General features: G+C 35.6%; 2 protein-coding genes across 2 annotated transcripts; one reads left to right on the forward strand and one right to left on the reverse strand.

Annotated features, from left to right (window-relative positions):
* The first annotated feature begins 6,398 nt into the window (after positions 1–6,398).
* LOC138901834 (secreted RxLR effector protein 161-like) lies at positions 6,399–6,902 on the forward strand. Its single transcript, XM_070189631.1, has one exon. The coding sequence runs from the start codon at positions 6,399–6,401 to the stop codon at positions 6,900–6,902; it is 504 nt and encodes a 167-aa protein (XP_070045732.1).
* A 5,972-nt stretch (positions 6,903–12,874) lies between these two features.
* On the reverse strand, positions 12,875–18,599 carry LOC104095279 (membrane steroid-binding protein 2-like). Its single transcript, XM_009601372.4, has 2 exons — positions 18,176–18,599; positions 12,875–13,475 (listed from the first exon to the last, which is right to left on the reverse strand). Exons 1-2 carry the CDS (start codon positions 18,484–18,486, stop codon positions 13,079–13,081), a joined length of 708 nt encoding a protein of 235 aa, XP_009599667.1. The 5' UTR covers positions 18,487–18,599; the 3' UTR covers positions 12,875–13,078.
* Between the last annotated feature and the right edge of the window lie 8,698 nt (positions 18,600–27,297).

Raw genomic sequence — 27,297 nt, forward strand, 5'->3', positions numbered from 1 at the left:
TGATATGGTAGATTTTGATGTCATCTTAGGTATGGATTGGCTATCACCTTATCATGCTATATTGGATTGTCATGCCAAGACGGTGACCCTAGCCATGCCGGGGTTACCTCGGTTAGAGTGGAAAGGAATTCCTGATCATTCTACTAGCAGGGTTATTTCTTATATGAAGGCTCGACGTATGGTCGAGAAAGGGTGTCTAGATTATTTGGCTTATATTCGCGATCCCAATGCGGATGTTCCTTCTATGGACTCAGTACCAGTTGTTCGTGAATTTCCAGAAGTATTCCCTGCAGATTTGCCGAGGATGCCACCCGACAGGGATATTGACTTCTGTATTGATTTAGCTCCGGGCACTCAGCCTATTTCTATCCCACTATACCGTATGGCCCCGCCATAGTTGAAAGAATTGAAGGAGCAGTTACAAGACCTGCTTGATCAGGGATTTATTAGACCAGTGTCTCGCCCTGGGGTGCACCGGTATTATTTGTAAAGAAGAAAGATGGTTCAATGCGAATGTGTATAGATTATCGGCAGTTGAACAAGGCTACTATCAAGAACAAGTATCCACTGCCAAGAATTGATGACTTATTCGATCAATGTTTTCAAATATCGACTTGATGTCTGGTTATCATCAGTTGAAGATTAGGGCTTCTGATGTCCCTAAGACAGCTTTTCGGACTCGGTATGGGCATTACGAATTCCTAGTGATGTCATTTGGGTTGACAAATGCCCCAACATCATTTATGGGTTTGATGAATCGAGTGTTCAAGCCCTATTTGGATTCTTTTGTGGTTGTATTCATTGATGATATCTTGATTTACTCCAGCAGTTGAGAGGAGCATGAGCAGCATCTTCGGAGTGTGCTTCAGACTTTGAAGAATAATCAGTTATATGCTAAATTTTCAAAATGCGAGTTTTGGTTAAACTCAGTCACCTTTTTTGGGCATGCTGTATCGGCAGAAGGCATAAAGGTGGATCCTAAGAAGATTGAGGTTGTTCTGAATTGTCCTAGACCTACTTCAGTTATAGAGATCCGGAGTATCCTAGGTTTGGCAGGGTATTATTGTTGGTTCGTGGAAGGGTTTTCATCTATAGCAAGCCCATTGACCAAACTGACCTAGAAAGGTGCCCCATTTAGATGGTCAGACGAGTATGAGTTGAGCTTTCAGAAGCTCAAGACTGCTTTGACTATGGTGCCAGTATTGTTATTACCCATAGGTTCAGGATCTTATACGGTATATTGTGATGCATCTCACATTGGGCTTGGTGCAGTATTAATGCAATATGGCAGGGTGATTGCATACGCGTCGCGACAATTGAAAGTTCATTAGAAGAATTATCATGTTTATGACTTAGAATTGATAGCCATTGTTCATGCGCTGAAGATTTAGAGGCATTACCTCTACGATGTCTCGTGTGAGGTATTTACTAATCATCGTAGCCTTTAGTATCTGTTCAAACAAAAAGATCTTAATTTGAGGCAGAGAAGATGGTTGGTGTTGTTGAAAGACTATGATATCACCATTTTGTATCACCCCGGAAAGGCTAATGTGGTGGCCGATGCTTTGGGTAGAAAGGCTGTGAGAATGGGAGCCTTGCTTATATTCCGGTTGGTAAGAGACCGTTAGCTGTAGATGTCCAGACTTTGGCTAATTAGTTCATAAGGTTAGATGTTTCAGAACCTAGCCGGGTTCTAGCTTGCACAGTCGCTCAATCTTCTTTATATGAGCGCATTAGAGAATGGCAGTATGATGATCCTCATTTACTTGTCCTTATGGACACGGTGCGGCACAGTGATGCCAACTAGGTTGTTGTGGGGGAAGATGGAGTTCTGCGAATACAAGGTCGTATTTGTGTGCCTAATGTGGATGGGCTTCGTGAATTAATTCTGGAAGAGGCCCACAGTTTCAGATATTCTATTCATCCAGGTGCCGCCAAAATGTATCAAGATTTGCGGCAACATTATTGGTGGAGGAGAATGAATAAGTATATAGTTGCATATGTAGCTCGGTGTCTAAATTGTCAGCAAGTCAAGTATGAGCATCAGCGACTTGGTGGTTTGCTTCAAAAGTTAGAAATTCCCGAGTAGAAGTGGGAGCGTATCACTATAGATTGTGTTGTTGGGCTCCCACGGACTTAGAGAGAAAATTTGACGCAGTTTGGGTCATTATGGACAAGTTGACCAAGTCAGCACATTTCATTCCAGTGGCAGTTACCTATTCTTCAAAGTGGTTAGCTGAAATTTACATTCGTGAGATTGTCCGCATTCACAGTGTGCCCGTATCTATTATTTCAGATCGAGGTACGCAATTTACCTCACACTTCTGGAGGGCTGTACAGCGTGAGTTAGGCACGCGGGTTGAGTTGAGCACATCATTTCATCCACAGATAGATGGACAATCAGAGTGCACCATTAAGATATTGGAAGATATGCTTCGCGCTTGTGTTATAGACTTTGGAGGTTCTTGGGATTAGTTATTGCCACTTGTAAAGTTTGCTTATAATAATAGCTACCAGTCGAGCATTCAGATGGCTCCATATAAGGCATTATACGGAAGGCGATGCCGATCGCTAGTTGGCTGGTTTGAACCGGGAAAGGCTCGGTTGTTGGGTACCGATTTGGTGTAAGATGCCTTGGATAAGGTCAAGATTATTCGGGATCGACTTCGTACAGCTCAGTCTAGGCAAAAGAGTTATGCCGACCGTAAAGTTCGTGATATTGCATTCATGATTGGAGAAAGAGTATTGCTCCGGATTTCACCTATGAAAGGTGTAATAAGGTTCGAAAAGAAGGGCACGTTAAGCCCTAGGTATATTAGACCATTTGAAATTCTTGAAAGGGTGGGTGAAGTAGCCTACATGCTTGCATTACCACCTAGTTTATTAGCGGTTCATCCGGTGTTCCATGTGTCTATGCTCCGAAAATATAATGGTGATCCATCCCATGTGTTAGATTTCAGGTTAGTCCAATTGGATAAGGATTTGACTTATGAGGAGGAGCCGGTAGCTATTCTAGCCCGACAGGCCCGACAACTGAGGTCTAAGAGTTATCCTTCAGTTCGGGTGCAATAGAGAGGTCAGCCGGTAGAAGCATCTACCTGAGACTCTGAGTCGGACATGTGGAGTAAATATCCATACCTTTTCACCAGCTCCAGTACTTTTTCTAATTCCGTTCGAGGACGAACGCGTATTTTAGAGGTGGAGAATGTGATGATCCAAAAGGTCATCTTTAAATTTAATAATTAATTATGTGTTCTAAGGCCTCAAAAGCACTATTTATCATTCCTCGACTTGCGTGCATAGTCCGTAAAATTTTTCGAAAAGTTTTTATATGAAAAATTTATTAAAATGTGAAATAGAGCCTTAAAACTCAATTGAGTTGACTTTGGTCAACATTTTGAGCAAACTGACTCGGATCAGTATTTTGACAGTTTCGGTAGGTCCGTATCGTGATTTGGGACTTGGGCTTATGCCCGAAATTTAATTTGGAGGTCCCTACCTTGAATTATCGCCAGTTGGCGAAAACTAGAAGCCTAAAGGCTTAAGGATTTCAAAGTTTGACCACAAATTGACTTTTATTGATATCGGGATCGGATTCGAGTTCTGAAAATTTTATGTCTGTTATGTCATGTCTGTTATGTCATTTATGACTTGTCTGTCGAATTTGGTGAGAAACGGAGTTGATTTGACGTGATTCGAACGACCGATTGTGAAAATAGAAGTTTTAAAGTTTTCTTAAAAATTTCATTTGATTTGGTGTCCGTTCATAATTCTAGGTGTTAAATTGGTGTTTTGATCACGCGAGCGAGTTCATATGAGATTTTTGGACTTGTGTGCATGTTTGGTTTGGAGCCCCGAGGGCTCGGGTGAGTTTCGGATGGCCTACAGACCATTTGAACTTTGAAAGAAATCTGGTTTTTAGCTTCAGTTGTCATCTAGTGCATTGTGCTTCGCGATCGCGAAGAGGAAATTATGAGCCGTGAATTTTACCCTTAGTGTTCGCGAAGATAGGCACGCGATCGCGGAAGGTTAGCTCCCAGTGCACTACGAACGCGAGGGCCAAGCCGCGTTCGCATAGAAGGAATGAAGGCAGAAGCTCGACACGCCATTTGTGCTACGCGATCGCACAAGTCAGTACGCGATCGCGTAAGGCTGAGAAAATGTTATCCGCGATTGCATGACCATTTATGCGATCGCGTAGAGTTAATAATCTGGGCAACCAAAATATGCTTCGCGATCACAATGAGTTATCCGCAATCGCGAAGAGTAAAATGGACCTAGGCGGAAATTGTTCTACACGATCGCGAATGAATTCTCGCAATCGCGATGCGTAAAAATCTGGATAATAGAATTTAAGTTCTGGAAATGAGATTTCGACCCTTTTTCACTATTTTCGATTTTGAGCTCGGGTAAGAAACTTTTTGGGCGATTTTCATGGAAAAATATTGGGGTAAGTATTCCTTATCCTATATTGATTATATTTCATAATTCCATACTCATTTACATCATGAATCCGTGAATTTATGGAACAAAAATCAGATTTTTATAAAATCTTCCAAGAATGTAAAATGAATATTTGAAATCCAATCCGATGTTGGAATTCGATAATTTTTGTATTGTTGAACTCGTATCGAAACGGGTGTTCGAATTTCATGAATTTTTTTGGGATTCGAGACGTGGGTCCCATTGTCGACTTTTAAAATGAATTTCGGATTTTAATCCGAAAAATTAGTAAATTTATATGGAATTAATTCCTACGATTTGTATTGAATATATTGAATTATTTATGACTAGATTTGAGGATTTCGGACACGAATTCGTGAGGCAAAGGTTTATTGGATTCTTGAATTTGTTTGCAAAACGAGGTAAGTGTCGTGGTTAACCTTGACTTGAGGGAATAGAACCCTTGAATTATTTGCTATGTGAATTTCATGTGTAACGATGTATAGGCAAGGTGACGAGTGCCTATACTTTGTCAATTTAATTGTTTGTTTAATTATTTAAATATCTTAAATTATTTTAAGACATGAATTAATTATTAAAATAATCATTTCTCTCTTATTCCTTGTCAAATATTAATTCGTGAATTCTGTAATAATTGTCACTTGCTTATTTGATTTATGTGTCTTAATTGCTACTTGACATTTAGTATATTAAATATTATACTGCCTATTTTCTCCCTGATTTCTATAATTAAATGTTACTTGTCATTATTTGTTTCATAAATGAATCATAATTATTGTATGCTTGTTGTCTTATAATATTTTATTAATTGTTGCATTTATTGGAGTAATTTCTTTTATAAGAATTGATAAGTAGATATATTGGAGGAGCGGGTTGCACGCTGCAACAAAATTGAATATGAATATATTGGGGGATCGGGTTGCACGCCGTAATAGAGTTATTTAAAGTTTATATTGGGGGATCGAATTGCACGCCGCAATAGATTTATTTAAAGTTTATATTGTTGGAGCAGGTTGCACGTCGCAACGGAAATTTATTGAGGAATTATATTGTTGAGGTGGGTTGCACGCCGCAACGGAAGTTGATTGAAATAATAATTGGTTATGACTGCCGAGTTGACTTCAAATGTTAAAATGAGTTACCTGATTTATTTCTATTATTGTTGTTATTATTATTATTGCGTACAAGTTAATGTAAGTAACATGCCTTAGCCTCGTTACTACTTCGTCGATGTTAGGCTCTGCACTTACTAGTACATAGGGTCGGTTGTACTGATACTACACTATGCACTTCTTGTGCAGATTTTGGAGTTAGTCCCGGCGGCGTACTGTAGATTTACCCGGATACAGCTATCAGTGGAGACTTGAGGTATAACTGCACAACTTTCGCAGTTCTGAAGTCCCCTTTTATCTTATCTCAGTTGTGTATTATATTTCAAACAGCTTGAATTTTATTCAGACCTTTATTTGTATTATTTTAGAAGCTCGTGCACTTGTGACTCCAAATTTTGGGATGGTATTTAGATATCGTGTCTATTATGGATTATTCACTTTATTTCAGACTTTATTTCTGCATTTGTTTTATTTGTTATTAATTAATTTAAATTTTTGTTAAAATGGCTAATTATATTCTAACGTTGGCTTGCCTAGCAAGTAAAATATTAGGCGACATCACGGTCCCGAAGGTGAGAATTTCGGGTCGTGATAGGGACAAAGTGGCATTTTTAATTTTATATGTAGATGACATATTGCTCATAGGAAATAATGTGGGCATGTTGGGTTCGGTTAAACAATGGTTGTCCACGCACTTCGATATGAAAGATTTGGGAGAAGCGACTCATACCCTTGGGATCAAGCTCTTGCGAGATCGTAAGAAAAAGGATATTAGGCTTATCCCAGGCTCTTTATGTTGATACAATACTCTCCAGATTTAGCATGCATGATTCCAAGAAAGGATTTCTCCCTTTCATGTATGGAATTTCTCTATCTAAAGATCAGCCTCCTAAAACTGATGAAGAGATAGAAAAGATGAAAGCGGTCCCTTATGCATCTGCTGTGGGGAGTCTGATGTATGCTATGTTATATATTAGACCCGATATCTACTTTGCCGTTAGCGTTGTTAGCAGATTTCAGTCTAATCCTGGGAGAGAACATTGGACAGCGGTTAAGCATATAATCAAGTACCTAAAAAGGACTAGGGATTGCATGCTAGTCTACCATTCGAATGACCTTGTGCCTATTGGGTACACTGATTCGGATTTCCAATCAGATATAGATGTTAGAAAATTTACCTCAGGAAATGTGTTTAGTTTGGGAGGTGGAGCCATAAGTTGGAGAAGCATCAAGCAAACTTGTGTTGCTGATTCCACCATGGAAGCCGAATATGTGGCAGTCTCTGAGGCAGCCATGTGTATTGTTATAGTATTCTTTATGGAATAATTGTTTATTCATTTATTCAATTTAATAAAGTTTATTTTTAATAGATCATGTATTTGTCTGTGTGTCCATTGCTTATATAGTAGATGATTTAGTGTATAGAGTTTAACTTATACACGGAAGATTAAATCATCGGTTCTTATAAGTCATAAAGTTTATGTTCACAATCTAATGATGGAATTGGACAGACCATTGGTATGGTTGTAGCACAAGATTAAATATAATTTATTTTGATTATGGGAATGGTTTAATCTGACTTTATAACGATCCGGCCGGTCGTTTTGAGAACTAAAGTCTCGTTTGGCGGCATACGGCCCTGAGCAGCTTCATATTATGTGAACTGACTTGCGTGCGTGGTTGAATTCAGTTAGCGGATGATTCAGAGTGATTTGGGACACTTAGTCCCTAAAACGGAAGCTTAAGTCTTAGGATTTTGACCATACTCGGAACTATGTGAAGACGACTCCGGAATGGAGTTCTGTCGGTTCCATTAGTTCCGTTGGGTGACTTTGGACTTAGGAGCGTGTCCGGACTGTAAATTCGAGATCTGTAGCTAATTTAGGCTTGAAATGGCGAAAGTCGAATTTTTAGAGATTTGGACCGGAAGTGGACTTTTTGATATCAGGGTCGGAATGCGATTCCGAGAGTTGGAACAACTCTGTTATGTTATTTGGGACTTGCATGCAAAATTTGACGTCATTCCGGGTTGGTTAGATTGGTTTCGACACGAGTTTTCAAAGTTGGAAGTTTTGGGAGTTCATAATTTCGATTCGTGGTGCGATTTGTATTTTTGGTATTGTTTGATGTGATTTGAGACCTCGAGCGAGTCCGTGTTAGGTTATGAGACTTGTTGGTATGTTTAGACGGAGTCCCGGGGGTCACGGGTGAGTTTCGGATGGGCTACGGGTCTTTTCCCCCTATTTTTGAAATGTTGTTATCTGTCATCTGGTTTCCTTCATCGCGTTGGCGTCCTTGCCTTCGCGTTCGCGTAGTGTTATTTTGGAGGGTGAAATATTTCCTCTTCGCGTTCGCAGTCACCCTCTCGCGTTCGTGAAGTTCTGCCACCCCCTTTTTCGCGTTCACATTCCCTATCTCGCGTTCGCGAAGTGCAAACCAGGCCCTGGGCACTGGTGATCATTTTCCTCTTTACGTTTCCGTGTCACTTACGCGTTCGCGTACTACTTAACACGTTCGCGAAGAGCATTCATTGGACCATCATATTTTTCCTCTTCGCGTTCGCGAACGTGCTGTCGCGTTCGCGAAGAACAACTGGGCAGCTTTTGTTTCTCTTCTTCGCGAACGCGTCCCTTTCTTTGCATTCGCGATGCATAAAACCCCTGGGCAGAATATAAAGTCCTTTATTCCGAGGGTTTTCCATTTTCACCATTTTTGGAGTTCTAGAGCTCGGTTTTGAGCGATTCCTTGTGGGTTTTTCATGCAAATCGATTAGGTAAGTGTTCTTCACCTAGAATTTATTTATTTCCATGATTCTATCTTTATTTTTATCATTTAATTTGTGTTTTGAGTTGAAGAAAATGATAGTTTTTGAAAGAACAAATTCAAAATGAAAAATCACGATTTGAGGGACGAAATGGTATCAGAATTTGATAATTTTTGTATGTTTAGACTCGTGAGTGAATGAGTGTTCATATTTTTTTGACTTTTACCCGATTCCGAGACATGGGACCGAGTCGACCTTTAGGGCGGATTTCGGAATTTTTGTTAAAGTAATGATTTTGTTAATTAGATGATTCTATTATGGTTGTATTCATGTTATGCAATTGTGTTTGGCTAGATTTGGGCCATTTGGAGTCGGATAATTGAAAAGGGGCATTCTTACGGACTGGTTGAGCTTGGTTTGAGATAAGTATCTTGCCTAATCTTGTGTGGGGGATTTTCCCCTTAGGATTGAGTCTTCTATGTTGATTGTGGTCCATGTACGCGAGGTGACGAGTACGTGCTCAGACTTATTTATGAAAAGTTGGCCTTTTAGGATTCTTAGGTCCTTATATTCACTGAGTATGAAGTTTTTCTTGATATGATTAAGTTTCTATTTACTAGTTTCACCTCTACATGCTTTAATTAGAATTAATTGCTTTCATGATTCACTCTTATTGCCTATTTGACTCTTATTTGACTTAACTGAAGATTTTACCTCCTCTATTGTCATGCTATCTTTTCATAACTGCTTATCTTTATTTGAAATTATTATTATATCATCTTATAATTTTTTCAGTCTTAATTGAGGTTATGATTATCTTTCCGCTGCTTATCCTTAAATAAATTGTTGAAAATCTTTAGTAATTCCTCAACCTTAAAAGAAGTTTTAGATATCTTATATCTTAGTCGACTTGTTTTATTTAGAATTATTTGACTCATGTTAGTTTCCCTGTTGTTGAAATGTATATTGTAGGATCGTTGGTACACATTAGTTTCCCTTTGTTGAGCTGTCCCCTTTACGCCTAGAATTCTTTATTGTGGTAATTCCTTGTGAATTGGTTCTACCGTTTCTTTGTGAATTAAAGTTCTTGAGTTGATTTACTTTTCGTACTTTGTATTATTGTCATTGTTGCTGTGGTACTTGTTGTGGTGATGCACGAGGTTTCTGCCGTGCGGTTGTTATTATTGTGATACATGAGGGTTCTGTCGTGCGGTTGTTATTATGGAGTTGCACGAGGTTTCTGCTGTGCAATTGTTACCATTTATATTTGCACATGCGGCGTGACAAGGCGGGATATGTATATATATTTATGGGTTGTGCATGTGGCGAGACAAGGTGGGAACATTATTATGCACGTGTGGCAAGACAAGGCGGGCATTTATGTTACTATTGCACACGTGGCGAGACAAGGTGGGATGTGTCAGGGATTGAATCGCGATGATTTATGGCCTGGGGGAATTCTTGTTGTTGATATTTGTGTAGTGGTATACGTACCTGTGTGAGCTTTATCTTGTGAAAGCTGTGAGAAAATATTCTACGTGTTGTCCGTTCTTCTTCTTCCTTATGCTTATTTGCTGGTATGGACTATGTTAGGACACTTGCACAAGCATATACGTAGTTAAGCACTCTTATCGGATAAGAGGTGTTCTTGATATTGTTGAGCATAGATGCTCACTCTTGTTTACTTGCCTTCTATATGAGATTGGCTCTATTGGCACGTGAGTCGTCAGTGTGGTTATGAGGTGTTATGAGGGCAGAGAATGCCAAGTGTTAGGGTTTAGGTATTGAGACCCGTGAGTTGTGAATTGTCTGAGGTTCGGTACCTCGTGGAGTTGTGGACTAAGACCTGATGTAAAAGCGGTTGTAATTACTGAGAAAACTTGTCCTTGTTGTACTCGTGATTCCGGATTTAGGTTGTGTTCCATTCACTTTGTCTGTGTCATTTTCATGGTATTCCGCTGATACTTGTTGTTTCCTTCTTTATTGCCATTACTGTATTGTGAGCCATATTGCATAGTCTTTATATAGACATCATACTTCTGTTATTAATGTACTTATATATGTTCAGTTTATTAGATCAGTGGGTCTTGACTGTTCCTCGTCACTACTCCACCGAGGTTAGTCTTGATACTTACTGGGCACCGTTGTGGTGTGCTCATGCTATTCTTCTGCACATTTTTATGCCGATCCAGGTACTTGTTCGTTAGCTAGCTGTGTGGACTGTTGCTGTGGAGACTCAAGATAAACCTGATACTGCGTTCGCAGGCTTCGGAGTCACCTTTTAGTTTTTGTTTTGCACTGTTTATCCTCATTTCTCGACAGTTGTATTTAGAAATTTTCTAGAAAACACTTTGTAGAGCTTATGACTTGTACTACCGGTTTTAAAATTTTTAAGAGATTCTATTTAAATAATGTTGTTGTTTTAATTATTGTTAGGCTTACCTAGTCCCTAAGACTAGGTGCCATCACGATACCCAACGGAGGAAAAATTGGGTCGTGACAGACTTTTTGTGCTAGTACATTTGTTATGTATTGAACGGATCAAGTAGAGATAAGTATTTTATACTTACTTAATAAAATAATTTCTCTAGTGCATTCAATGTACTTATACTCTTAATCTCGATATAATTATTATATTATTGTTTTGATTTATTAAAAGGCGAGTTTTTTTTCGTGGGTCAATAAGCGTGGTAAATTGGACAATAATGATATACATTGGCGAAGTAATAATTAGTTGATAGAATCCATGTTTCGATTTTTGAGATTGATGATACTCCTTTATGAAAGCTTATAAAATTTCATGTGTAAACCCGGCCGGTGCATTTTGTATCCGACACATGAAATAAGTTAAGCGACAGTCTAAAGGAAGTAATCAATAAATTAAATTGTCAGTAATTTAATTTGATTGGTTAGTATCTGAATCTTAACATGAGGAGTTAAATAAGGTTTTATCGAAGAATTTCGAATTGTACTAAGGAGTGCAATTACGAATTTTTAGTGGAATAATTCGTAATTTATTATGGTAGAAATTAATTTCAAATTTCGAAATTAATTCCATAATAGGAAGCCTTGTTAATTAAATTATGTGGTCTCTATTGTGCCTAAATAATAGGAAATAAAATGAAGCATTTCCTTAGTGGAAGAAGAAAACCTAACAGGTTTTGGAAAATGGTTTTAACCTAAAAAAATGCGGCTATATATATTGCATATAGGCTGCCCGTTTTTTTTTTTTTTTTTGCATTGGTTTTACATGTTTTCTTCCTTGAAATTTCGCCCACCCAAAATTTTCTCTTTCCGGATATTATTTGGGTAACACGGTAGAAGATTGTGAAGGTTTTGATGAGGTCGCGGTCTTGCAACTTTGGAACTGGAGACCGAGATTAATCTGCTTTGTTCACAATTCAAGAGGTAACTCGAATAATCTCCGTATATACTAATTGTTTAATTCACACGTGAATATAATAATGTAATTGTTTCCTTCCCTATATGTAATCTAACAGTTTAGACCTCACAAGTCTAGTACACTTGTATATAATAATATATAATTAGTACTCTCTGTCTTCTTTTTTCTTTAATCAATCAAATTCTCATTTGATCCTAATTTCTAAGTATTATTTTTTATTATTTTAATTACAAAAAGTCATGTTTGGTGGAGTAGCCTTTTTCTTTTAAAATTTGGTTTGAAAAGGACTGCCAAATTAAGAAATGATCAAATTATTGTAAATAAAATTCAACGCAATTAATTCAAGACACATGGAGTATATTTCACCAGCCATTTTTTTTTTTTGGGTGAACGAGCTTAGTACTGAAGCTGAATTCAACTCTCGTATTTAATAAACAAGTGGAGATGAGCTTTATTTAGGAAATATTGGAAAGAATTTTGAGATGATTTGTCATTCTAAAAATGTTATTTTCTTAATTTTAAAATTATAAAGAACATGATACCCGATTTCCTCTTTTTACTGGCCCATTAAAGGGTAAGTGCTCCTACTGAAAGAAAAGACTAGACATATGCAACAACTAAGATGTTGTTTGGTCGGGAAACAAGTTATCCCAGGATTAATTATCCTGAAATTAGTTATCCCACCCTCCCATAGGGATAAAAATAACACTACAATCCCGAAAAACTAATATCGAGATTATTTATACCGTGATTTTATTCCAATCAAATGTGGAATAAACACACCTCAAATTTAATCCCGGAATTAATTATCTCTTATCCCTCGTACCAAACAAGCCCCAAGAGTACAAGGCCATCTTTAGCTACAAAATAAAAGTGCTGCAAACCTTGATAGTGAAAGAACACTATAGTCGAGAGGATTACAAGCAAGAGACATACAAGTGAGTGAACAAAACATGTTGGTGGTAGTATGTAAATGTTCAATGTCATATGTAAGTTCATCTCGATTCAGTCCCCTTCAGGAATTACTAGTAACATTGTTGGCTGTAGTAAAAATGCATGGAAGAGCTACTGCTACTGGTGAGGATTGCTCCCAATCAAGAAAAACAAATGCAGCTTGAATGATACTTGGAATTACATAGGCTACTCATGCACCTGTCTCTTTTCTTGCATTAATCTTAATAAGATCTTTTGTTCAAACAACTACTATAGTAATAGAGATTAACTAAGACCTGTTTATATCCTTCTGATACAAGATAATACACATGCACCAAGTATCATGCTTTTACGGAACCTGTTATCTCTCTTTCTCAGCTTGCTCATGAAAATTGGTCGTGTTTATTCCTTCTTGTCAGCATCACCATCAAACTTGTTCAGAGTTTCAGCTGGAATACTCTCTGATGAAGCCTCATTACGAGGATCAGCATTTTCTGATGGCTTGACACTCTCTGGTGCACCACCTTCTGTTGGTTTAGCATCGTGATTATTTGCTTCAACATGTTCCCTATTAGCTGCCCCGTCGCTTACAGGCACTACTGTCTGCTTCACAGTCCCAACCTTAACATATTTGCTCATGAATTTGTACTCCCAATCCTGTAAAGCGTCAAGCTCAAATGCACCAAGACCAGATATATCACCCGTGAGATCTTTTTCGTCGAAGGACATCTTGGCAAGAGCTCTACTCGCATCCTTCCCAGCAAACAATGCATAAGGTCCTCCAGGTCCATAGAACATTCTGCGCACACACAGATTTAGCACAAATATGTGGTGACAACACTTATTGTAGGAAAATTACTGCAAAACTGAAAAATATGGCCCTGGTTATAAAAGGACTAATGGTCAAGATATAAGCATAACATTTTGTTAAAAGAAGAACATATTCAAACTCATCTCAGATATTTGAATTCCAAAGACTGTCTCCTTAATGAATTCAGTCTATACGCCGATTGACGGAATTACGAAGAAAACAATTTGACCTTCACAATTCTCATATGAGAACTTTTGAGTTTCTGCTTGCTGGAAAAAAGAAGTTACCAAGTGAACATTTCCAAATCAAAAGTTATTGAAGTCCTGAAAATAATATCATAACTAGGAGAATACTAAATAGTTCAAACTAAACAAAAGAATTAAATCTGAAGCAATTAGCTTCAGCTTGACATGATTTAATAAAATAAAGAAAATCAAGAACAAACAAGATTCCCCTAAGTTGAATTCAGGAGATTATCAGAATACAATTCAAATGTCAATCTACAATGTCCAAAACCACTTGATTTATAATTGCGCAACTCAAGCTCCTAAGATCACATAAAAAAGTGATCTTTAGTATCTCAAATTACCTATCATGCATACATAATCTATTACCTACCATACATACATAATCTATAATCTATTACCTATCATACATACATAATCTAACACTCATATATGAGGAGCACCTCTTGTACATTATTAATCAAATCAATGAGAAATTCTTTTCTATTTCACAACCCATCTCCTCTATAATTCAAGCGTGAATTCGAACTTTCTTCCATGCAACATGCACGTTGAGTGAATACTTTCTCCATGTCCATAACATTGATATGAATCTTCTCTATTTTGTGTAACAAGTGGACGTAGGAAAATGATCAACATCTCAAAAGATGTCAGCCTAACATGGTATAGCTACCTCGATCAATTCCTTTAAGATTCTAGTAGAAAGTTTCTGATTAATGCATAGCTTGACTTACCCACTAGGATGAAACAAAGGATCTTCAGTAGTATGCATTTTATGCAGGTCAATGTGCTAATATTAATGAGAAACATTACTAAGTTTGATAAAAAAAAATTAAACACTAAAATTTCTACCTAATTATACTCCCAACATGAAAATGCATATTATAATAACCAATTTGTGTACAGTTTCTTTTAGTAAAGTGAACTATAAGATGTTTAATAGAATATAGCCATATTAAACTTGCAAAAATGTTGTGGATCAATTATCACATTCATTAAGAATATCCAAATCATGACAGCTCATCATTTTTGAATTTGGGTCAACTTCGAAACGCGATGCATATACTAAATATTCTTCCATCTTTAATTTGTCACATGTGCACTTGTGACAAGTCACATGCACTTATAAGTACATTTTTTAAAACTATTTTTGTGAATGAGTAATTATACATCGACATATTCTTGATAATTACTCAATTTTTGGACTTCAATAATAATTTGACAAAGTGTAATGGTAAGTGAATGTGACTTGTCAGCAAATGCACACGTAAAAGATGGACGATATAATTAATTTTGTAAATTGGTCTTCACAGTTGACCCAATTAAAAAGTAACGAGATGCTTCATTATAAAAATGAAAAGTACTCCCTCCATCCTAATCTATGTGGAAAGGAAGAGTTTTGAAGCTTGTGGTCTAAAACAAGTCATGGATATTTATGTGACTATAAATCATCTCATTAAAGGTAAAATTAGAAGTTTAAAGTCAAATTATTTTTAAATATAGAAAAGTGATATTCTTTTTCGGACAGATTGAAAAGGAAAGTGTGCCACATAAAATGGGATAGAGGAAGTAATGAGATATCATGATTTTCTATCCTCTTTTTCTTGGATGATGCATGATAGAATCAATCCTTATTGCATTACAAATTTAGTATGGCTACTAAGATATTCTATTGAACATAACATAGTTCAATTAATTTATTAAATGAAATTGTAAAATAATTGAATTTTATTATATGTTTTCTCATGTTGGACTCTAACTAGGTATAAATTTTACATTTTAAAGTTTTGATTAAATTAACAGTAGATTTTCTCATCAATATTTAGTACAATCAACAATATGAAATATTTATATTAATGCAGATCCTTAGTTTTATCCATATATTATATATACAAGTATATAAGTAAGTCAAGCTATGCATTAAAAAATAAACTATCTATGCTCTATTCTAAAGGCATTGGTCTAAGTAGCAATTGCAATATAGCTTGATGAAGACCTCTTTGAGGGTGATGATTGTTTTCCTATGTGCACTTCTTGCACATGATAGCGGATTCATTTGTCAAAAGGGAAAACTCATGGTGGAGAGCTTGACTCGACGACGCTTGCAGTTTCGAGGAGATATGTGTTGTCAATTTGGAATGAAAATACTGATATTAACATAAATGTTATGCATTCTTATTATTAATTGAAATATCAGTTTAAATTAAAAAAAATTGCAAAGTCAGGTAGAGAACGTAAAAAGGATTCAAAAAGAGAAAAGAGTTCTTTTTTAAAGTAACATAAATTTTCTTGAACCTTTTAGATACTGATACTCTACTTAAGTATTTTTTAAAAATTCTAACATTTGAAAGTATGTATACTATAATATTTTTTATACTATTTGAATGTACGTAACACAATACTAAATTTTAACGTTGTATAAACAAAAGTAAACTTGACATAAGAATAAGAAAGTAGCAAAAAGCTATGTTGCTCGGAATCTCCGAAAATGTTGCCGGGTGCGTGTCGGATCCTCCAAAAATAGTGTATTTTTGGAGGATCCGACATGGGTACGGCATCATTTTGGAGAGTCCGCGCAACATAGGCAAAAAGCACCCAAGGATATGGCCTAGTGGTCAATGAAGTGGGTGAGAACAATGAGATCTCAGGTTCAATTTCCGGAGGCAAAAAACACTAGGTGATTTTTTCCCATCTGTTACTGGTAGGAGGTGGCAGGTATCCCGTTGAACAAGTCTGGGTGCGGACAAGTTGGTCCGGACACCACGGTTATAAAAATAATAATAATAAGAAGAAGAAAGTAACAAAAAAGAACTTATTTACTTAAAAAAGAACTAGAATTTCTCTTTATAATATATTTCTGTTTAATTATGCTTCACTTTTTCGTATTTTAAAGTCTCATATTCATTCAATCAAAAGGCCTTATTTATTTGCACTTAATGGAGGTCTAGATCTAAATAAAATAGTGTCAGCCTATTAAGTGCATTTGCTTCTTTCTTTCACAACCATTTATTAGCTGTTAATGAATCCTAGCATCATTAAGACATTCACTTAAAATCCATGTGAATGTAGCCTTTTACCACAATTATGTTTATTATCACCGCCAACCACCAACCCACAACCACCTCCACCACCTGACACATCCACAACCATCAACCACTATCATCAAACCACCAACCATCTCCACCATCAACCACCACCAACGCCTCCACTACTGACTACAACTGACACTAGCCACAACCAACAACCATCTCCGCCACACAACCACCATCAACAACCACCTTCACTACTAGTTACCACCAGCAACCGCCTCTACCACTAACCTCCACAGTGCAATCACCACCAACAACCACCTTCACCACTAGTAAGCACCACCAAAACTATTGCCAACTTTTACCCACATCCATCACCTCTGGCCACCACCGTACAACCACCATTGTCAACCTCCTCCATATAACTATGGCGACCATAGCCACCACCTTACAACTATTATTGTCGACCACCACCTCGTCAATCACCGCCGCTAACTTTAGAGTGTAATTCATCAAAGAAACAAATTATATAGCACCAATTTAATTAAGATTTTCTCTAATATTTTGTGGATATAATATTTATTAGTAGTAATTTACTGAATTCTATATTTGTTAGTTTTTAAATACAAATATAATATCCACATTCAAATGCTGAAAAACCAAAGTCTTAATTATTCAGTGCTCATATTAAAATGTAAGATCTTAATATTCACATGTATATTCAGATTCAGAAGTCTTAATCATAATAAAATTAAAGAGGGTCTTATGGCCTTAGACTAGACCTCAATCCTTATGGACCCAGGCTAGCAAATTGACACACTTAAACAGCCAATTGAGTTATTCTTGCAAAAGGAAATCTTTTAAATAGAACTTTTCGCCCCACGGTGTTAGTAGAGAAAGCAAGTTAAGAAGGAAAGCATATTGAATGACGCACCTACAGCACTAACTCCTAATTACCTCCTTTATTCAACGAATTTCCATGTCCAGGTTTTGTAATTAGCAGATTAAAGAGTCTAAGGACTTCAGTAAAGTTCAGACAATTTTTTTTTATAAGAAAAAGTTCATACTTTTTCCTCCAAAGGACAAGAAAAAGCACTTCACAGTAACTTGAAAGAAACAGCAAAAGGGAGATTGATTCGACCCTTTAGTATTAGGTTCTTTTACAGATACCTTTTTATTCTCCAAAGTCAAATAAATTTATTCTCCAAAGTCAAATAAAAGCCTCTCCATAATTGATCAAGAAAAGCAATTAAATGAACAATCAAGAACAAAAACTTCCACAGAAAAAGAAAAGCCAAAAAATCCTACTCAAAGAAGCATACCAAAAATTATCTAAAATCCAAATACAAACTCCAATATCAATCAAACACCTTAAAAAACTAGCATAAAACACTAGAATACAAAGGAAAAATACCTGCTTTGAGAAACATCATAGATCTGACCCTTGATAGCCATCAACAAAGGCTTCTTAGGATCAGACCCATCATACTGTTTCAACTCCTCTTCAGAAATTTCACCAAGCTGAACTGGTGGGGGAAGAGGTTCCATCTGTTCCTCAAAATTTCTAGACCTTTGGTGGTGAACATGATCAGGTGAGCTGAAAAACCCTGAGACTACATAGTACAAAGCAAGACCCAAAGCAACAACTGTGAAAAAAGTTGTAGGGGAAAGGCCTGTGTAGTCAAAGATTGAATCTTTCAAGTTTTCCCATAGCTGCAGGGCCATAGCTCTTTATTGGAGGTGTAAGGGAAGTGGGGCGAGCAAAGAGGTTTTAATTGGGGTTTGTGAGATAGAGGGGATAGGAGTGTCAAGTGTGGACCATTTGAGATGTTCGGTTGTTTTTGGACTGTTTTACCAACTTTGTGATCCTATTTGGAAAGCTACGAGTCTAACAACTTGTTTGATTGTTGTTACTACATGTTATTTTAAATATAAATTTATTTTTATTATTACTTAAATTTTATTATATCGTATCGTTTAATTAGTCATGATTTAATAACGAAATGTATTACTTTATATAACGACCGATTTAATAGTCGCATTGTTACCTTGTCTTTTTCTCTCAATATCACCCTTCATTATTATTAAAAAGTTTTATTTTATCATTTACCCTACCCTTTTTTTAGCAATTTATCCTACCTTTTTATATACTATATCATTTTTTTTATAATATTGCAAGTTTATTTTTCATATTGCTGGTGTGTGATATCATAAAACGACGGCAAACGACACAATCTATCCAAACGTTGTATTCATCAAATGATGCAATACAATACAATACAATACAATACAATACAATATGAAACGATATGTAACAACCATCCAAACAAGTTGTAATTAGGTATAATTACACAGTTTGGTACTTGGTCAGCATGAAATTGGGTGTAATTAGAGAGGTGTAATTAAACTCTCTAAATCTCAAAGGGACGTAAAAATTGGTAGTAATTACACTATATAATTACAAGATTACTTTTTAATTTCTTTCCATTTTGTTTTTATTTTAATTTATTTTCTTCATAACTTTTATATTTCTATTATTTTTAATTTTTGAAAAATTTTAAATTATATTTTTCTTTGTACATTACTTGTCTTTTATTTCTCTACATTTACTTCTTGTGATTCCATGTAATTGCTCATATATTTTATTTCTTATTTGTTTTATTTTTTTATTTAGCGTAATTGGATTATTATTCTAGTTTTTGAAACTACGCCTCCTAATAGTAGAAATAATTAGTCATTAATAAACTTGGGATATGATGATTGATGTCATTAAAATAGAATTTCGTTGTTGAATGAGGTTATAAACTTATTATGTTTCGTAATCTTAAGTTGTATTGGAACTTATTTTTATTATTTTAGAATTTGACATATGTTAAACTTTTTTTTTTGGATTTTGAAATTGTGTTATATTTATGATTCCATTTTACTTGTTTTAGTAGTATTGTCTTGTTATTTCACATTGCATGTTGTTTATTTTTTTAGTTAAGATTGATAGATTAGTTTTGTCAAACATTTGAATAATGTCATGGTATTTTATTTATAAAATATTAATTTATTTTATCAAACATGCATTATATGATGTTCTTACAAAATGTATGTTTTTAGTTTTTATAATTAATTAAACTAAATATTATTAATTTGAAAAATATAAATCAATTATTTTTATAATATTATTATAAATATATGATTACTAATTACTGTATATTCAAAAAAAAATATGCATCTTAAATACCAAATCTAATATTGTTTATACTTATAAAAAATTATTTATATGCATATATTTATTATATTAAATTTTAAGTTTTAATAATTAGTTCATTTAAAATTTAATTTAACTATGTAATTACATTTGCGCAACCAAACAGTATGCTTATAATTACACTTATGACAAACAAACAGGCCATTGTAATTACTATATTGTGTAATTACTTGGTTGTGTAATTACTACCATAGTAATTACACCAATTCCAATTACCGGGGGCTTTCCAAACATACCCTGATGAACTCAAAACAATTATTCTGTTTTCTTTGTCAAAAATAAAACTATGTATAACTATGTTTTTTTTACTAGCTAATGAAAATTTAAAATAATTCTCTCAAAAGTAAAAGAACAAATCGAAAGTATAATACCATTTTTTTACTAAGTTGAATACATAGATAGAAATATTTTACCGGCATCTTGTATTTGTAATTTGTATGGAATCAATAAATTTATGAAATTTGTCATTTTACGTAAATAGTTATCATTTAATCAATTCTAGATTATTTATTTTTTATTATGCATTTACTTATTATGGGTATATATTATCAATCTTATTTTAGCTTTCATGGTATTTTTCTATTTAACTCTATTGTGTATTCCATTTGATTTTACCGTTTCATAATGATAAATTCAATAATTCAATATGATAACATTTAGCTCAAAATAAAAATAAATATTTAATAATAGGAGTACAATATAATACAATGGGTAATAATCATCCAAACATTAGGTTGACTTTATGGACTGTCACTCAACTATTATTTTATTAAATTAAAATCACATTATTTTTTATAATGAAACAATTCATTCAACTTTACTTAATATCTTATAAAGTCACATGACCTTTTTTATTAAGTAGTAATAATAAAATCACTCAACTTCGTTTAAGTATTACATAACTGTTACGCCTCACATTATTATATCGATGTTATGCTCCACGATAATTTGTTACGACGATGTTACACCAAGTAGTATTGTATGTTAAATTTATTGTAAGATAATTGAGTTAAAGGACAAGATTATTTGGAGATTAAAGTATTAGGCAATTTCAAACAAATGATGAGTAAATTCGTGAAGGTGAAAGGGTAAACGAATCAAAGAAAATGAGTTTTGTCAAAATTTGACATTTTGGGGTAAAATACGGTCTAAGCTATAATACCCCGTATTTATGGACTAGTGTCATACAAGGTACCACATGACCATGATAGTAAGGTGTATAGGGGGTGTTAAATGTAAGTAGTATTTTAAATAATTATGTGGATAATTGGTTAATTATTGGGTAATGAGACATTACTTGATTAATTAAGAAGTTGAGGTTTAATTAATTGAAATCTTTTGGATAAGCCTTGAATCCGAACGTGGCAGCAAGACTAATTTTTGTGGAAAAGTCTTGTTAAGTGGGGCTCACACTCAATTATTAAAAAGAAATATCTCTAATTCATTAGCATGGGTGGACATATTTAGGTCCGAATTGAAAAAACCGACCGAACCGAAAATATTTTTATTTCGGTTTCGGTTATTCGATTTTTTCGGTCAGTTTCGATTTAAAATTTTAAAATTTCAGTTTTTCGGTTCGGTTTCCGATTATTAGTTTATTTGGTTCGGTAACGAATTATTAGCAAGCACATTTTATAATCTAAACCGAATTTAGTGACTGCACTTTTATGTTCTTTTCTATAATTAAGACAGTTAAGTCTTCATGGAAACACATTTTAAAATCTAAACCAGATGTCTTCCTAAGGTTGAAGAACAGTTAAAAAAAATGAGACAAATAATTGAAAACTTGTCTGGTTGTCACCATCTTCTTCCCCATCTAAGAGGAACTTCAGGTTTCATATGCAATAACCTTTATGTCATAATAAATGATTTGAAGGGAAAAAAAAAAGAGGAAAAGATAATGCTTCATATTCTGTCTTCTCTCGTTCCTCATGTTTATTCAATCACCCCCAATATGCTGAACTTTTTATTATTAATTTTGTTATTTCCAAATTTCTTGTATAAGTGTATTCTGCTTCTTGAACATGCATGCAAATACTACTTCTCGGGACTCATGGGCTTCACCTTTTATACATTTCTCCATAGCAGCATTTTCTGCAATCCTTTCAATTCCACTCGATACGAGTCTTTTCTTGTTTATTTTTAAAAAATAATTCCTATGTTGTCAAAAGCAGATGGCAATATGGCATGCATGAACTTCAAAAATAAACTACTGCAATTAACTCCATATATATCCAATTTCAAGTCAGTTTTTCTGGAATCAACTCTGCTAGCTAGAGAGCTCAATATGATAATGTTCGTCGGTCCAATTATTACATAGAGAGCCCAATATGATAATGTTCAAACCAAAAACCGAACCGAAATAAACCGAACCAAAATTAGAAAATCGAACTGAACCAAACTTATTTCATTTCGGTTTCGGTTACTACTTTTAAAAAATTGAAAACCAAATAATCGAACCGAATTTCTTAATACCGAACCGACCGAACGTCCACCCCTATTAATTAGTAAATCTCTACAAAGCTCAGAGAAACATATAACAAACTCACTCACAAAATATGAGATGTTAGCAACGTGACTTCTTACCTATTTTCTACAAATTCCCACAAAAGAACGTGAACTCTTGCAATCAAATGGAATCCAACGAGAATTATTGGCAACGTAAAATTTTGTGGTTCTAAAGGAATATGGTGCAACCTTTTTCAAGAACATCATACTGATTTTTTCCCACTCTAGGTATGTTAAGGCTATCCCTTGTTTCTTTTTAGCATGATCCAAATGATACAAATGAAAAGAGCAAAATACGTAACTTTCATAAATGACTCTATTCATAGAAATACTAGGGGTGTCTATATTCTTGATTCGCTATGTGAATTATTATTATATCCTCTATTCATGGATCTCAGAAAAATACGTATTTGATAAAGTTTGTCCGAAAGGCATATTGATTTTATGATATTCGAGAAATCTTATTAACGTATTTCTTATGCATTTCATACATTTATACATGTGCATTGACCCATGACCAGAAGGCCTTATATACGCGTATATTATATGTATATGGGATATGGGAAAAGGTTATGGCGTTATATACGCACCACCACCTGATCAGCTGGTATACGCTGATAATTTGCCCACAATGGCCGAAATGATATGACAGGATGCCCTCAGAGGCTTGATGATGTTATGAACGCATATACCTATGCATGGTATGACATTTATACGCATATACATGACATTATAAAAACAATTAAATGATTCACAGAGCTATGATGACGTACATGTCGAGTCTTTTACTCCATGTTTCTCTCATGTCTATTATTTACTAGTTTTCATTCCTTACATACTCGGTACATTATTTGTACTAACGTCTCTTTTGCCTAGGGACGCTGCGTTTCATGCCCGCAGGTCTCGATAGACAGGTCGAGAATCCTCCAAGTAGGCGATCATCTCAGCAGAAGATATTGGTGCACTCCATCCGCTCCAGAGTTGCTTGATTGGTCAGTATGATTTAGATGTTTATGGTTTGGTATGATGGGGCTCTGTCCTGACCTTTATGACAATTATATATTCTTAGAGGCTTGTAGATAGATGTCATGTATATGAAGGATTGTACGGCCTTGTCGGCCTATGTTTTGAGTTTATTAATGATCATGTTGGCCTATTAGGTATGTATGTCACGTGTATATGATGATGTAATAAGAAAGATAATGTTATGTTGGTACTCGGTTGAGTAAGGCACCGGGTGCCCGTCGCGGCCTATCGGTTTGGGTCATGACAAAAGTGGTATTAGAGTAGTTCTATCCTAGGGAGTCTACAAGCCATGTCTAGTAGAGTCTTATTTATGGGTGTGTTGTGCACCGCACTTATAAGCAGAAGGCTACAGGGCATTTATGACTGTCACTCTTTCTTCTTACTCTAGATCGTATGGTAGAGCTCAGTTGTAAGAAATCAATTTCCTAAACTCTATCTTATTCATAATACGATGATGCCTACATCCAGAAAGACGATTGGTAAGAGATATAGCTGTGGTAGAGTTGAGTCAAAGGAACTCAATTTTTTCATCATGCTTATGATGGATAAATATGAGGTATGCAGCATATCATATGTGTACTAAGACGTGTAAGCTTCTTGATAAGGAGCCTTAAGGCAAGAATATACCCATATGGTGAAAAGCAATATGAGATTCAGAAGGTAGATACAAGTTTCAAGAAGTAAAAAAAGCAAGGTGAAGAAGGGTATAAGGTACCCAGTTAGTAAAGATGAACATTATCTACAATTCAGGAAGAGAGATATAAGCATTTTGAGTTACCTTCAACAGTAACAGAGGTATGTACAATTGGCCACACCCATCTCATTTACGCCCTATGGAAGCAAACAGAAGTAGTATAAGAGATGGACGGATATTAGGATCCGACTGGGGTTAGAGTGACCCAACATGGTGGATGGCTTGTTTGCGTGGGTTTTCATGTCCGAAGGATATTGCAAATGTGCTAATAGATCTCCTCGTGAGACACCCAGATGGTGCACTCTAAAATAGTACAGCTAGATACGAGTAATTCAAATATAGGCACTAGAAGCCTTGAAGGGATAAATATTACCTTAGTATGGATACCGTCCCTAGTAGAGAGAGAATGTTAGGCAACCCGAAGAGCCAGTGGATGGAGCAAGGGGAGTTAAAAGCAAAAGAATGTCTTATTGAAGTTTTCAGAATAAAGTGATAGACAGAAATATTAGCAGGGAAATAAGAATAGAGATAATGAAGCATTATGAATAAGATATGATACATGGATGACAACGGTAGAGTATTACAGAATCTATAGTCAAGTGAAGGAAAAGACGAGACGTGATAGGCCTTGAGACAACAAAAGAGTATAGGCCATAAAGTCATATCCTCACTTCAAGAAATAAGTTCGTGACTCCAACGCAACTACCGGAAGGAAAAGCTAGACTCCAGAGTAATAGAAATCAGTATGGGCTAGTGAACAAGATAAACTAAACGTGAATTAGGGACTGAGTGATTGGATAATACTCAGCATCATGATAGTTTCAGATTTCGTTCCGGCGATAATAGAATGGACAACAGAAGAAGATTCATGAGAAATTCAGAGAATGATCATTCAGGAAGACGCTTCCCTACCACAAGCAATGTGAGCAAAGTTAAGCTTAAGGGACAATGTGTGCCAGTTACACTAAGTTCCACTCTCGTGAGTAAGGAATTTGGTTATCCTTGGTACAGAAGGATTACCGTAAGGCGAGTAGGGGTCATCGATAATGCAAGAAGACGCCAATGATGAAGAGGTAAAACACCTATAGGTAGATCGTTGTAGTGCTAAATATTAGTACTTCCCAAAAGGGAGAAATATAGAGTGATGTGGCATTAAGTCAGAATTAAGTGGCTCTAGTAATTGTGGAATGGTAAAGGAATAATGCGATAAAAATGAGAAAGGGATGAGATTGCACTTATTCAAAGCCTACAAATAGGCTACAATTCCAGAACATTATGCAAACACGACGTCAAGGAGATGAAGTGAGGGTTCCTGCTCGAGATGTTATTGATAAATAAGGAGCCAGTACGAGACATAAGTTAAGACAAAGGAAATAACCCAAGAAAGATTACGTGGAATATTGGTATGAGAGTGGGCCAATGACTAGTAAGTAGTTGATTCAGGGAGAGCCTAGTTATGGCTAGAAAAGAGGATATAGACAAATCAATAGATAGTGCAAGATAAACAGAGTGAACCCCAATATGGGGAATTCAGTCTCGCAGATATGACATCGCGACCTTGAGAAATATTTAGATAAGAGTTAGGGTAGTTAAAGATACTGTATGAGTGTTATGGAAATAAAAGAGAGTCCCACTAGGAAAACAATCAAAACTTCAGTTCAGAAGATACCGTACGAGCACATGAGCGTGGAGGAAAGTAACTAAGGATAATTATATATGAGTATGAACATCAAATAATCTATCATGTATATGATGTAATAAGCTCGCAGCTTTACAAGAGTCAGAGGGTCTTCCCTAAGTACTACAACGAAAGACTAGTTGAGGAAATAAGAGAGAAGGCTCCAACCTAAGCACAAGTGACCTAAAGAGGAAATGGTCTTGTAACAATAGTCCCACTAGAAAATTGTATGCACTCCAAAAGAAAGTGGCACCTACCATGGCTAATGAGCGGGGAGTAAAACCAAAAGCGAGACCATATGAGTTGCACAAAAATTTCGGCATTCGTGAGAACTCAGATAAGCTAAGTATGCACGCAACAAGGGGGCAAAAGACCAGGAAAAGAAATTGCTTACGTTGAAGAAAGCTGAAATGGAACGAAAGGAATTATTCGATTAATGATCAGTCGTAGAAGACTCCGGTACAAATTAAAAGAAGGAATTGGGTCCAAGTCATAGACAAAGGATTGAATCATTAGAAGATTGTATCATGATTTTGCATAGCGTCCATGAAAGGCTAAAGTAATAACTAAATGCCATGAGCCGCAGATCGGAAGATAGCTTAATACTACATAAAGGATGATCAGAAGGAAGAGGAAACTAAAAAGTTACACCAACTAAGTAAATCGGGAATCTGATTATTGAACCTAGAAAATTATAGAAATCATTATTGAGAACATTACAGGATCGCTCTTAATATTAGAGGTACCAAAGGGATAGTACAACAACCATATTCTATAACGGCTCTACGATAAAGTCAGTTAGAAAAATACCAATCTCATAAGAATTCAGTATGGAGCTCCTACCGAATTGTATAGGCACCAGAGGTGCAAGTATGATAATAGAGCTTCAAATTATGGACGTGAATTATACCTATGTGGAAGGGAGATCATGAAAGATATCAAAGATACGATGCGAGATTTTAAGGTAAGTAAGGTAAAGGTGAACAACATACAATATACTCAAAGGCAGAAAATTGTGAATAGTCCATGCTTCGGATAGAAGGCTAGAAGTACTAGGATTCAATATCCAGGAATGATAGCAGCGTCGTCAGTGGCGTACCTTCCAGCCTATGGTTTCTAAGTAACGAGAGATCTAGTCAAGAGAGTAAAGAAGAGTTAGAGATGATGTGATGTCTCTCTTGTTGTTCAGTATAGCCTGAATGAACTCAAAGGAGTCTAAGACTAATAATATCTAGAAAAAATAGAATGTTGCACTGGTAGTGGAATAAGGGTGTGATTGTGATAGATAAATGACGACGTTTGGGCCTTCGATTGAGTAATGATTTGAAGAGAATTTCATGGATTATACGAAATTAAAAATATAAGGTGAAT

This window comes from Nicotiana tomentosiformis, chromosome 11 (assembly GCF_000390325.3).
Source record: "Nicotiana tomentosiformis chromosome 11, ASM39032v3, whole genome shotgun sequence".
In the NCBI taxonomy this organism is placed as follows: Eukaryota; Viridiplantae; Streptophyta; class Magnoliopsida; order Solanales; family Solanaceae; genus Nicotiana; species Nicotiana tomentosiformis.

What these genes read in the sequence shown, in the direction of transcription:
- LOC138901834 (XM_070189631.1), top strand. Translation starts at nt 6,399, where the DNA reads ATGCATGATTCCAAGAAAGGATTTCTCCCTTTCATGTATGGAATTTCT.
- LOC104095279 (XM_009601372.4), bottom strand. Translation starts at nt 18,486, where the DNA reads ATGGCCCTGCAGCTATGGGAAAACTTGAAAGATTCAATCTTTGACTAC. An exon ending in TATGATGTTTCTCAAAGCAG is followed by an intron (nt 13,476 to 18,175) that starts GTATTTTTCCTT and finishes GTGTGTGCGCAG; the next exon opens with AATGTTCTATGGACCTGGAG.